Source organism: Macadamia integrifolia, chromosome 5 (assembly GCF_013358625.1).
Source record: "Macadamia integrifolia cultivar HAES 741 chromosome 5, SCU_Mint_v3, whole genome shotgun sequence".
Taxonomy (NCBI): Eukaryota; Viridiplantae; Streptophyta; class Magnoliopsida; order Proteales; family Proteaceae; genus Macadamia; species Macadamia integrifolia.
This window is the reverse complement of record NC_056561.1, coordinates 10,906,627-10,918,984: the sequence shown is the minus strand read 5'-3', so window position 1 is coordinate 10,918,984 and position 12,358 is coordinate 10,906,627. Positions and strand designations below refer to the sequence as shown.

Here is a 12,358-nt window from a genome sequence, read left to right as displayed (position 1 = left end):
AAAAAAAAAAAAAAAAGAAAAAAAAGAAAAAAAAAGAAAAAAAAGGGGAAAAGAACTTTCGGAGCAAGAGTACCTACGCCCAGATACACGGTGGGGCGACATGACGGTCCTGCCTCCCATGAAACACCTTATTCTTGTCCTTGTTGATGCTTATGTGTGTGCTCTTATTCATTCTGTATGGAAATAATGCAAATGCTACTACTTTTTAAAAAATTAAGGAAAAAGAAAGCTATCGAGTCACATGGTCCTTGCAGCCAAAGACAACAGCACTGGAAACAAAACATTTTATTCACGTTGATGTTCCTGAATGCGCTCATTTGCCTCTGTGCTGGTACAGAAGTCACACAACCAGACAATGATCTTTACCCTAAAAGAAGATTTCTTACATGCCCATTATGAGGAACCCTTTTTCATACACCCCGTAGTGTTTGCCACATAGAAAAGTTGATTTGGAATTCAAATTATCGATAGATTGGGAATTCTCTAGGTAGGCCACATGTTAAATTTGTTGTCCATCTCAAGTATATGATCCACCACGCAAGTCGTTAGGCATATCGAACATGTTAGGTGGCTAAAAGGTGGTCCAATCTCTACCAAGACTTTGGTTTGGGATTGTTGAGCTCAAGTTCGGCCTCTAAAACTTATTTAAACCCATATATAGTCTTGGTTTTTCTCATGTTGGTTGGGTTTTTAGTTGGTTTTCCTAATTTCTATAAAAGGAAAAAGGATCCGCACACTTGACAGTGTGGGGATGATGTTTCATGCCCTCTCATCTTGACCATTTGGTAACACTTATTCTCCCTCTTACTTGACCATGTCGGCCGCCTACTGAACAAAATCGTTTTTGACGTTGCGATATTGTCTCCCCTCATTGTCAGCATGGGGAACTCTCTTCCTTTGCATACAATCATGAACAAGGCCAATTGACATTGTTATAAACACCACTATATATCCAACACATAAAAGCCTTATCAATAAATTCTATAAAGAATTAAAGTGGGATGGATGACGTGGAGAAGTGCGTTTGAAGTTTTGTGTGATCAACATATCCCCTTAAAGCTTAAAAAATAAAATTCCATAGGATTGTTGTACGACCAACCATGATGTATGGAGCAGAATGTTGGACAATTAAGAAATGTCATATAGAGAAGCTATGTGTAGTTGAGATGAAGATGTTAAGATGGATGTGTGGAAAAACTAAGAAATATAAAGTAAGGAATGAGCATATATTAGAGAGGATTTGAGAGTTGCACTGATCAACGACAAACTCCATGAAAGTTGTTTAAGATCATGATCAAAGAAGGCCTAAGGATGCCCTAGAAAGGAGAAGTGAATAGATTCAGATTGAAGAAGCTAAAAGAGCAAGAGACAGACCTAAAATAACCATAGGCAAAGTGGTGAGGAATGACATGCTTAGTCTTGGTCTTGTCTCAAATATGACCTCGGATAGAGCCTATTGAAGGGAAAGGATCTATGTTGTTGACCCTATCTAGCTATGACTATCTTGACTTGTTGGGCTGTGCCTCTTGCCCCTTATTATTCTCTTCCCATCTTAGACCCTCATCTTTCTTTTTTCATTTCTCTTTTTTTTTTCCTTCACCATTTTGTTTGGACTTTTTTCCCTATTTTATTTTGTATGGATCCATGTGGCAGGCTCCATTAAGTTGGGATAAAGCTGAGTCTATAGTTGTTGTAAAGTCAACCATTGGCTTGTGTTGCATCTGTAGTATACTCTCTCTAGTTCATATAAAAATTTTATGACACATCATATAAATACGTTCACTTTAATGAAGAGATACAACTTAACTTTTCATTGAAGAAGGAAACAGATACAACTGCAGAAACAAAGATATAGCAAGTAACAAAGAGCACAAGAAAAATGAGGGACAGAGAGAGAAAGAGACCATGAAGTGGGTAAGCGAACAGTAAGAGATATTCTGAGAGAGTCCATCAGAAGAAGTCAGACTGTAGATCGGGGTGTGTGGTTGGTTCCGTGGTTGTGTATCTGAGAGAGAAACGGAGAATGACTAATCTCACTAGTAGCCAACTAATTGCGTTAAGGCCAGCACAACCATGCCCAGCCTGCAGATAAAAGCTCTGTAAGATATAATTACAATATTCTTGAGAAATTTCATACAAGGTCAAGATATTTCTCTTGCATAAGGATTAGTTGGTAACAAGTGATTTTGTGGGCACTTCGATCGATGCATTCAAGGATGAGAACAGAGTTCACAATTGGTCCTCTGGCATGAACAAGAACTGAGACTGCTTGTGAATCAGGTTGTACTGGAAAGGCAAGGTAAGTCTTCTTGGAGAGATCTTCACAAAGTCATTAATTTACACCTTTCAATTTCAGAGCGCACGTATATACGAAATGGGTTAACCAAAGCCATTCTAGACTTCAACCTATTGACTGAATCAGATTCCAAAAGTGTTCATTATCTGATTAATTTTCACTTTGAATAAGGGGTTGATTTCTTCAAAATTCCCATTAATGTAATAGTGGTTATTTGTGTTTTTCAAAGACTAGGTAAGTAGTCATTCCAATAGGATCATATGAATGGATGCTAATATCGGAAAACGAAATCAATAAATGAAAAAGGCTTAATTCTGCTTCTTGGTATACCTTGTTACATCTATCAATTCTGGAACTTCGACTTTCTTCTTGCTGATTCCCTCAACGCTTGGGTGCTGCAAAAAATGCACTCTTCAGGGCCCAATTTCTGTTTCCATCGGTTTTTCTGCTTCCTTTGAGGCTGCTGCTGCAGTTTGAAGCTTGTAGAGTTCTCAACTCTTGAGGTTCTACCTTGTATTTGGTATTAACAGATTGAAACAAAAGCTGCATGTGATTAAATATGGTGTGCTGTTTAAATCTGCTCATTAGAAGAAGACAACAATTATGTTAACCATCCATATTAAGGGTTCTTCCATTTTGTGACTTAGCCAATGGATTGTTTCCCATTAACTCAATCCAACTGCAACCAGACATTTTCTTAACATCTCTAGTCTCCATTAGTTCTCTCAATTCCCCTACTCCATCCCAATTGCTAGTATTTGCAAACATGTTAGATAATAATACATAAGTTGAAGGGTCTTCTTTATCCAATGCAAGTGCCTGTGCTGCTGCTCGCTTCCCCGTCTCCATATCCCCATGAAGCCGACAAGCACCCAGCAATGTCTGCCACACCAGGACTCCTGGTTGAAAGGGCATGCTTTGAATTAAAGCCTCTGCCTCTTTGATATGTCCTGCTCGACCAAGGAGATCTACCATACACGCATAGTGATCTTCTCCAGGGGTGATTCTAAGTTCATGTGTCATGGAGAGGAAATACTCCCACCCTTGATCAATGAAGCCTCCTTGACTACATGCATATAATACACAAATGAAAGTAATATAGTTTGGCTCAATACGCTCTGCTCTCATTCTATTAAAAACATCTAAAGCTTCCTTAGCATGGCCATTTTGTGCAAACCCCATGATCATTGTGGTCCAAGAAACAACTGATCGATCACGCATTGACTGGAACACTCCCCATGCACCATCCATGCATCCACATTTTGCATACATATCCAGAAGTGCATTATCTACACAGATATCAATGTCCTGCCCTAGCTTAATCCTCAAACCATGAGCTTTTTCCCCTTCCTTCAAGGAAGCCAAATTGGCACAAGCATTAAGTGCAGTTGCCAATGTAAATTTGTTTGGTTTCACACCCATCTTCTTCATCTCCTCAATTACTTCGAGTGCTTTCCTAGGTTCAGCACATTGCAAATATCCCGAAGCCATTTGGGTCCATGACACCACATCTTTCTCAGGCATTTCATCAAATGCTTTTGAACCATCAATCAAATTCTGATTTTTCAAGTACATATCAACTAAAGAATTCCCAACACAAATCTCATTTCCATGGCCATACTTAATGAGCTGTGCATGGACTTGCAAACCCATTTTAAGATCAGAAAGAGCAGCCAAACCCGTCAGAACAGTAGCAAACGTGAAGTTATCAGGCCTCACACCGTTGTGATTCATCCTATACCAGAAGCTTGGGATTTCTGAATAGGATAACTGCAGGTACCCAGCGATCATTGCATTCCAAGATACAATGTCTCTCTCTGGGCACCTCTCAAAAAATTCTGCTGCGTCGATCAATTTATCATGCCGGATCAGGGCTGTTAGGAACGCATTTGTCAAGAACACATTCGATTCAAAGCCTAACTGAACAATCTTGGCATAAATTTGGTAACCTTGACTAGAATTCTCCGATAAGGAACATGCATTTAGTGCACTCACAAGGGTGAACTCATTGGGATGAAACCCAGATCGATACATCCGATGGAATAAAGATAAAGCTTCATTGGGACAACCATGTTGAACAAGGCCTGCAATGATAGCCGACCATGAGACAACATTCCTTTCATGCATTTCTTCGAACAATTTGAGTGCCGTCTGCAGGTCCCCGGATTTAGCATACATATTAAGAAGATGGTTGTAAATGAAAAGTGAAGAAAGCAAAGATTCTTTGACAAATTTAGCATGAATTGCCTTCCCAGTATCCAAGTTAGAGATATTAGAACATCTCTGCAGCCAATTAGAGTACTTCTCTTCTTCCATGGCCAGGCCTTCATATGTTTTCGAGGCATAAGCCGTATTAAGAGTTCTTCGAAACGAAAGGGAGCAGAGATCGCGAAGAGTAGTTGAACGGAAAATTTGCTGGAAAGTTATAGTGTTCATACTTGGCTCCGAGGAAATCTTTACCGTCATAAACGCTAAATCTTAGTGGTAAGCAAGTGAGGGGTGTCAATCGGTCGGTTTGGACTGGTTTTGGTTTGGTTTGATTTGATTTGGTGAGGGGTGAAATCAAAACATTAACCAACAAGATGCACCAATTTTGATTTCTCCTATTAGTTTCATTTATGTTTCATTTCGATTGACCATGTAAAGTTATTCAAATGTATAAAAACAAAAATGATTTTTTATGAATTTCAGGTTGTTATCGATATCTTATTGGGTTACTTCAGTTTCAATTTGATTTCTTATCCATTTCAATGGGGTTCAGTTTGGTTTTGATTGGTTTTAATCGATTTCATTGGTTCGGGCTAAGTTTTGACACCCTTAACTAATTCTAATAATATTTGGGCCTATGTTTTAAAATCTATTTACTTTCCTATTATCTCTTTCTTGAAAAGAGGCTCGTGGATTTATAACTATTTGATACGACTATTGGTTTTCTCTTTTGCAAGATTTTTATGTATGTTGAAGATGCTTTTGTGCGCCCTCCTAGTAACTAGAGACCACATGATCAAGTAGTAATACTCAACCATAAAACTCTCCCATTATAGAAGCATGGAGAATTGCCGTTCCCAATATCCATGTTCTTCTCATATCAGGGGTATCATCGCTGCTAGTTTTAATGGCTAGGAACCTTAATTAACATTGTTCTGTCCACAATCTTCTGCCCAATATTGTGGTGTGTCTGTCTCTCGTATGGAATTGCTGTCATGGGAATCAAGGCTGTCCTCCTAGTGCACCAAGCATTCACTTATCAATCCTTAAAAGCACCAACCTTGGCTGCTCGTGCATGGAGTGTTGTGTAGCCATCTGAATTTTTGTCTTTAGGTTGTAAGAAGGAACCACCGAAAGGTGTTACGGAGATCTAATCGTATCAAGACCCATAAGGGTGACTTAAGAGCTAGTCTTAAACCATTAGACGAAGAGAGGACTGGTCAATGAGGCTCTGTTCAACCCAACCTACACAGGAACTAGGTAGTACACATACTCCAAAGCCCTTAGTGGATTTCTATCTCAGCCCCGTTGAAACCATACACCCCCGTAGTGGAAAGTAAAATGGTAACTTCTTAACAAGAATCCATTTTTCAGAATCTTCTCCGTTGGAACTTGCATCAAGAATTTAGATAACACAAGAAACAACTTTTGATCGACCCGTTGTTTTAACAAGTTTTTTTGGATAACTCAATTTTTGTCTTTTCAAAGAGTCTCTCCTTAGAGAATGAAAGAATCATATGGACGGCGCTTTGGAACTTAGAAGAGTTTCACTTCTTTAAAGAGTCTCTTTTTTTATTTGTAATTAATTGGTTAGTCCTTGGATCTAGAAATAATATAGAAATAGAATTAAAGATATCTTTCTCTAATGAAGAAATAATAAAATATTATTTCCGGATATCTCAATTGGTCCCCATCCTCCTTGCATCTTAGAAGACTTGCAAGACCATTGGTGCTGCAAACACATCCTAGAAGAGTTGAGTTTCAGCCATTATCAATTCTATCTCATTTTTATTTTATTTTCAGAATTCTGTCTTGATTCGTGCACTAACTTCATGAGCCATTTCGAATACCTTACAATGTATTTTCTTTTTTTAACGAGGGTAAAATCTTTTCAGTTCAATTTTATTTATTTATTAAATCGGTAAACTTCTCGTTTCAAATTTATACTCACAGAACTTATTTGCAATGACAATTCTTGAAAATGAGAAAATAAAAAATGAAGGAGCATATGGCATCAAAACTTTTGTTAATTACCAAAGGAAGAACATAGATTAATTGCAATTCAGCAATTGGAAGCATGAAACTGAAATTAATCCAAAACTGGAAAGAGAAAAGGAAAATACAAAATTTTCTGGGTACATAAAAGAATTCCTTCTCTTCTTTTGTTAAACAGAAGAGGAAAACACTGCATTTATGAAAACTCCATCTTCTTGGTACTTAATTCATTCAGGCCATACCCTTCCCAGCTGAGAGTTGGATACCATGATCGGCGACCGCGTCATCGGGAATATACTTACCCCAGAACCAGTGCTGCTTCCACATCCTATTCATCTCTTCAATTGGTATGTTCTTGGTCTCAGGCATGAAGAAGTAGATGAACACTGTCATAATAATCTCCCATGCAGCAAAGAATAAGAAGAGACCATACTTCAAGTGACAAAGCAGGGCAAGGAATATCTGAGCTATAATAAAGGTGAAAAACATGTTAACAGACACATTGATGGCTTGACCTGCTGATCGGATCTCTAGTGGGAAGATCTCACTAGGAACTAGCCATCCCAATGGACCCCATGACCAAGCAAAGGCTGCCACGTAAAAGCATATCAAGACCAAGACAAGATCAGCGTATCCCTTGGACAAGGATCCTTGTCCAGTGTTCCCAAACTTCAATCCAAGGACCACTCCCACAATAATCTGTAGACACATCACAAATAAAGTAAATCTACTTGTTTTGTAATTAATTTTCTTATCTCGTAAATTTAGATTTATATTTTTAATATACCTGGCAGATGATCATCTGAATACCACCTTCGAGGAACAAGAACCTTCGGCCGTACTTATCGACGGTGAATATGGAGACTAAGGTTGCGACAACATTAACAAGGCCAGTAATGACAGCAGACATGAGTGAAGCACTATCACCAAAACCCAATGTCTTGAATAGAACAGGTGCGTAGAACATGATAGCGTTGATACCAGTTAACTGCTGAAAGAAAGGAATGAGAATGGCCATGACTAGCTGGGGTCTATACCTAGACTGCATGATGTTTCTCCATGGGTGCTCAACCATCTTGGATTTCTGGCTTGCATCCAAAAGGTCTTGGAATTCCTCATCAACATCAGAGACACCACGGACCTTCTGCAACATTGCCTTGGCCTTCTCCATATGCCCTCTTTCCATTAGGGAGTTGGGGGTGTCCGCCAATAAAATTGAGCCCACGGTCATTAGTATTGCCGGAACCGCCGCCAGAGCCAATGACCATCTCCAGCCATTTGACTTCATCTGGGCTGTCCCATAATTCACAAGATTTGCAACCAAAATACCAATTGTAATAGCCAACTGGAAACCCATGTTGAGTGCCCCTCTCAGTTTTGCTGGTGCCATTTCAGATAGATAAACAGGGACAGACTGAAATGAAAAATTAAAGTTTCATCAGATAGTCAAATCAAAATATCTTTTTGTTTTCGTCTGAGTATGTCTGAACGTTATTTTGTAAATCTGGGTAGCAAAATTATTATTATTATTATTATTATTTTTTTTTTTAAATTTATTCTCGAAATAGATTTTGAGTCTAGAACACATTTTTCATGATGAATTTACCTGATTGCCGAAACCAACACCCACACCAAGTAGTACTCGACCGATGATAAGCATCGCAATATTCATTGCAGCGCCATTGATGATGGCTCCCAGAAGAAACACAGCCCCTCCTGTCACCATTGAGACCTTCCGACCAAAGATCCTAGTTACAACAGAAGCCACAAAGGAAGCTATCAGCCCAGCAAGATAGAGGGAAGAGGTGAAGCTAGTCAATGTCTGACTATCGAATTTGCAGTATTGGCTTTCTTTAGTAGTTGCACTGTTCATTTTCTTGTACACGGAGGGGAAGAACCTCATAAGAAATTCATTCATAGAAGTCACTCCCCCTACACAAAATCAAAAACCCAATCACATAAAACACATTAGTAGTTAACTTATACTAATTGCAGTTATGAAATTCAAAACATTAATAGACATAACCTGAAATCCCAAGATCATATCCAAAAATAAGACCACCAGTGGCTGCCACCACACAGGTGATGAGCACAAAGGCTGTCATCCCTCCATTATAATTCTTAATTGGTCCAGTTGATACAATAGCTCCTCCAGCCATCTTGGAACAAACCAGTTAACTCTTTTGGCCTCTCAGCTTCGAAGATTTTTTTTTTCTTAGGATTGCACTCTCTACTCAATTAGATTTAAGATTGTGAAGTGTTTTTGTTTCGTTCCTGATTCACACCCTTTTATACTATTTCCTTTTGGGTTTTAATTTCCCATTTGCTGTAATAAAGGAGTATGTGTGAACAGTTCTTACTCAATCCTGGAAGCGTCTTTTGTCCTTCACCACACCTCATCCGTCTCCATCTTTTGTGGGTCTTGCTGTTTCAAACACTTGTTTTTATGGTCTATAATTATTGAAATTATAATTTACTAAGGTTAGTAAAACTTGTACTTTTGGATGGGAAAGGCATATTGACGAACCAAAAATAGAGTATTACCCTATTATCTTAGTTCGGATCCCCTCCCCTACAGGTAACCACCCTGTCCTATCTCACACCATCCATGGTGGTGGGATTTGGATCCTCTAGAGAGGTACCGGTGAGGAGAGAGACACTAAATAGGAGAGATAGAATACAGAACACTCGTTGGGTGCTAGAGAGGATCTTCATCTGGATGGATAGGATTCCTCTCCATAGAGCATAGGGACCAGAGAGTGATCCAATGACTGGGTGACCTAGGGACGTGTGCATGGATTCTCCCAGCCGTGGGATATAACTCTCTGATCCCTAGGCGCTATGGGTGGTTACCTCTAGGGGAGAGGAACCTCACTCCAACTTTTATCCAAAAACAACAGTTCCTGTGTTACTCCGAGTATTTTTAAGTAGGGGAAAAGAATGCTACTGAATTGTGTGGCCGTTGTATTCAGATATAGAGGGAACGAAATGACAACCCTATTCCTATGAAATTCAAAATACTCACATGCATAATGGGACTAAACTTTAGCTTACATGCTTTTACTAGTACCAAAGAATTTGAATAAAAGAAAGAGACATGTTGTTTTGAAGCTTAAACTCCAACAATCCCCCACAAGTTTCAAAATAATAAAAATGAATACAACGGCCACACGTAACCTACCGTAACCTACTCTCTCTCTCTCTCTCTCTCTCTCTCTCTCTCTCTCTCTCGTGAACCCTAACCCTCTTGTCTTCTTCAAATCTGATTTGCATCTGTTATCGTGGAAGCAAGCGTATTGGTAAAAGGACAAGGAGAGCTGCAATATATTCATCGTAGAGACAGATCCAATAATCCTATAGCCTTCAATTTGTTGCTGGTGACTCTCTCTCTCTCTGTTTTGTGAACTACGTATTGTTCTGTCTATTTCACAACTATTTGCAATGAAATTGGCCTTACCATTAGGGGTATGTACTATAATGTGAGCATTGCCATCAAATACCTAGGTTGATTTATTTGATTGACTGCCACCATCCAACATCTTTTCTTCCTTTGAGAGTTCAGGATAGGTAGAGAACAAATAAAGAGAAACACAAAACCCTTCAGAAAAGTTCTGTGAAGAGAAACACAAAACCCTCAAGCTTCTTTTGTTCTCCTTTTTGATAATTTTGGTAATTTTATTTAGAATGGAATAGTGGAAACCTTTTGCCTCTTCTAGATCCCTGTCTTCTTCAGTCTCCCAATTTCTTTTGAGTCACTGTGCAAAAATCTTGTCTTTACATTGCAAAACAGATTTTGATTTCAATAAACCTAAAGTAATTGGAACCATTGAAAAATCCAGTTAGGTGGACTTGTTGACTGATATTTTAGGCTTGTTTCCATAGAGTGGATTCCTTGATTTGGCTTCTCAAAGAATTATCGTATCAAGACTTCTATTTAGTCCTTGCTGTAGGATTAAGAGGTCTATTCAGTTCTATTCTTTCCTATAGCCTACTTTGGTTTTTTATAGGTGGAAGATAGAATAAGTCTAGATTTTTATTTGAGTGCTGGGTGACTACCCTTCTCTAGTGATTTCTTAAATTCTCTGAAGGGCACGACATATATTGTCTCCCCTCGGCGCTAAAGGAACAAATTCCTATATTTTCATAACATGGAACCTCACAGAAGTTGTTTGAGGATTGGCTCTCTTACTGTACAAGGAATCCATTCAGTTTCTCAATTGCTCATAAAAGCTACTGGACCAATTCATGTAGTTTGGTGCTCTTTTTTTTTTTTTTTTTTTTTTTTTACATAATTAGAACTTTATTAGAGGATATATCCTTGGACAAAATGAAGATCAGATTGAGAATACTTTTTTCACTCTGAGGCCTTAGTTTGAGATACTCTGTCCTAGTCAACAAACCGGAAAAAAAAAAAAAAAATTGAAGGGTGAAGTAAGAATTTTTCTGTACTCATTCTTAAGTGTGTTGGCAAAGATGTATGAAGAGTATTATTGAATAAACATTTGAACTCAATGTTTGATTGATGTAGTCAGCCACACCCTTTATGAAATCCTGTTTTGGAAACTCTCTCTCTCAATGCATCCTTATTTGAAGGCTTCAATTGTCATAACATTATCTTAATCTAGCTACCAAAAATTCAACATAGTTTCATGTAGATCGTCAAAAATAGTTCATTGGACCTACCTCAAGTGAGGCTCCAGAATTTAATGTTAGAGTTACCAAGTTCCCTTCAACAAGTGCACTTTCTAGTTCAGCCTACTTTGCAATATTCATAAACACTTCTTCTAGAGTTGTAAGGTCAAGTTGAATTTATGATATGCCAAATTCTTTTTCTTCATTTGCTTAAGATCAGTAATGGTTGAAGACTTCTGTTTTACGTTTAATTAGAAAAATAAGGAAGATGTCTTCTCTAATATTGTATATTGATTATACAACACCAAGGAGAGTCTTGTAACCAAATATCATGCACTGGCACCAATACCTTAAACCAGATTTATGGTTGAACCGAAATTGAGAATGGACCACTTAGAATGTTGGATTTTGTTTCGACTCAAATGGTCAATGGTTAGACCAGACTTATTATTTAAGGTCTGGTACTTAAAAATTGGGGCAAGGTGGAGTGACCTGGTCCAATCATAAAACTAACTTAAATGGCAACTCAAACTAAATGAACCATTAAACCAATTAGTAACTATGGTCTAGTTCATTTTAATCAGATAGTCAAGAGCAGAGGGGAGCTAATTGGAATGGTGGGGACCTAACCGCCTCACATTTGGGACATATGTCTTTAATACCTCTGGGATTGAATGATTGTGCAATTATAGAAGTGTCCTTAGTCATCCTCAATAAGACTAAAATATCCCTTGTAAAGGTGTGCCCCACCTTCTAGTTGGTCAAGAAGATCCAAGAGAGGACTCAACAAGGTGTGTCAACTAATCAATGTCAAGTTTGGGCTGGCCATAAGACAACCCAGTTCCTGATTCACACTGAATCAAAGATCAAACTACAGATAATCACCAAAACACCAGATCTACCCACTTGATCCTTCTTGCTTTTTTTTATTCTTTTATTTTTTATTTTTATTTTTGAACGAACCATTGGTCCATTCAAATTGCTTTGACCCAACTTTCTCTTTAGTTGCTTTCTTTGTTACTCTTTTTTTTTTTTTTTTTGTGTTTCCAGGTCAAAGATCAGTAGAGATTGAAAGAGCAGTGTTATCAATACCTAGGATCAGAAGAAAGATTTTGGTAATACATGAAAGGATCAATGCCTCTTTTTTACTTTAAGAATACTATCCCTGAAATTTCTCTCTAGTCAAATACTGGTGCATGATATGATCAAGAAGAAAGAATTAAGTCT

At 38.2% G+C, this 12,358-nt stretch overlaps 2 protein-coding genes across 2 annotated transcripts; both read right to left on the bottom strand.

The window, feature by feature from the left end:
* Nucleotides 1-2,515: 2,515 nt before the first annotated feature.
* LOC122079093 (putative pentatricopeptide repeat-containing protein At3g15130) lies at nucleotides 2,516-4,857 on the bottom strand. Its single transcript, XM_042645346.1, has one exon. It carries the CDS (start codon nucleotides 4,760-4,762, stop codon nucleotides 2,903-2,905), a length of 1,860 nt encoding a protein of 619 aa, XP_042501280.1. The 5' UTR covers nucleotides 4,763-4,857; the 3' UTR covers nucleotides 2,516-2,902.
* A 1,656-nt stretch (nucleotides 4,858-6,513) lies between these two features.
* Nucleotides 6,514-8,658, bottom strand: LOC122080270 (sugar transport protein 10-like). The gene is made up of 4 exons (XM_042647218.1): nucleotides 8,526-8,658; nucleotides 8,106-8,431; nucleotides 7,287-7,913; nucleotides 6,514-7,198 (listed from the first exon to the last, which is right to left on the bottom strand). The coding sequence occupies exons 1-4, from the start codon at nucleotides 8,656-8,658 to the stop codon at nucleotides 6,731-6,733; spliced, it is 1,554 nt and encodes a 517-aa protein (XP_042503152.1). The 3' UTR covers nucleotides 6,514-6,730.
* Between the last annotated feature and the right edge of the window lie 3,700 nt (nucleotides 8,659-12,358).

Coding starts and splice junctions, on each gene's coding strand:
- LOC122079093 (XM_042645346.1), bottom strand. CDS start 4,762: ATGACGGTAAAGATTTCCTCGGAGCCAAGTATGAACACTATAACTTTC.
- LOC122080270 (XM_042647218.1), bottom strand. CDS start 8,658: ATGGCTGGAGGAGCTATTGTATCAACTGGACCAATTAAGAATTATAAT. Junction 8,432..8,525: donor ATATGATCTTGGGATTTCAG/GTTATGTCTATT, acceptor GATTTTGTGTAG/GGGGAGTGACTTCTATGAAT. Junction 7,199..7,286: donor TTCAGATGATCATCTGCCAG/GTATATTAAAAA, acceptor ATGTGTCTACAG/ATTATTGTGGGAGTGGTCCT.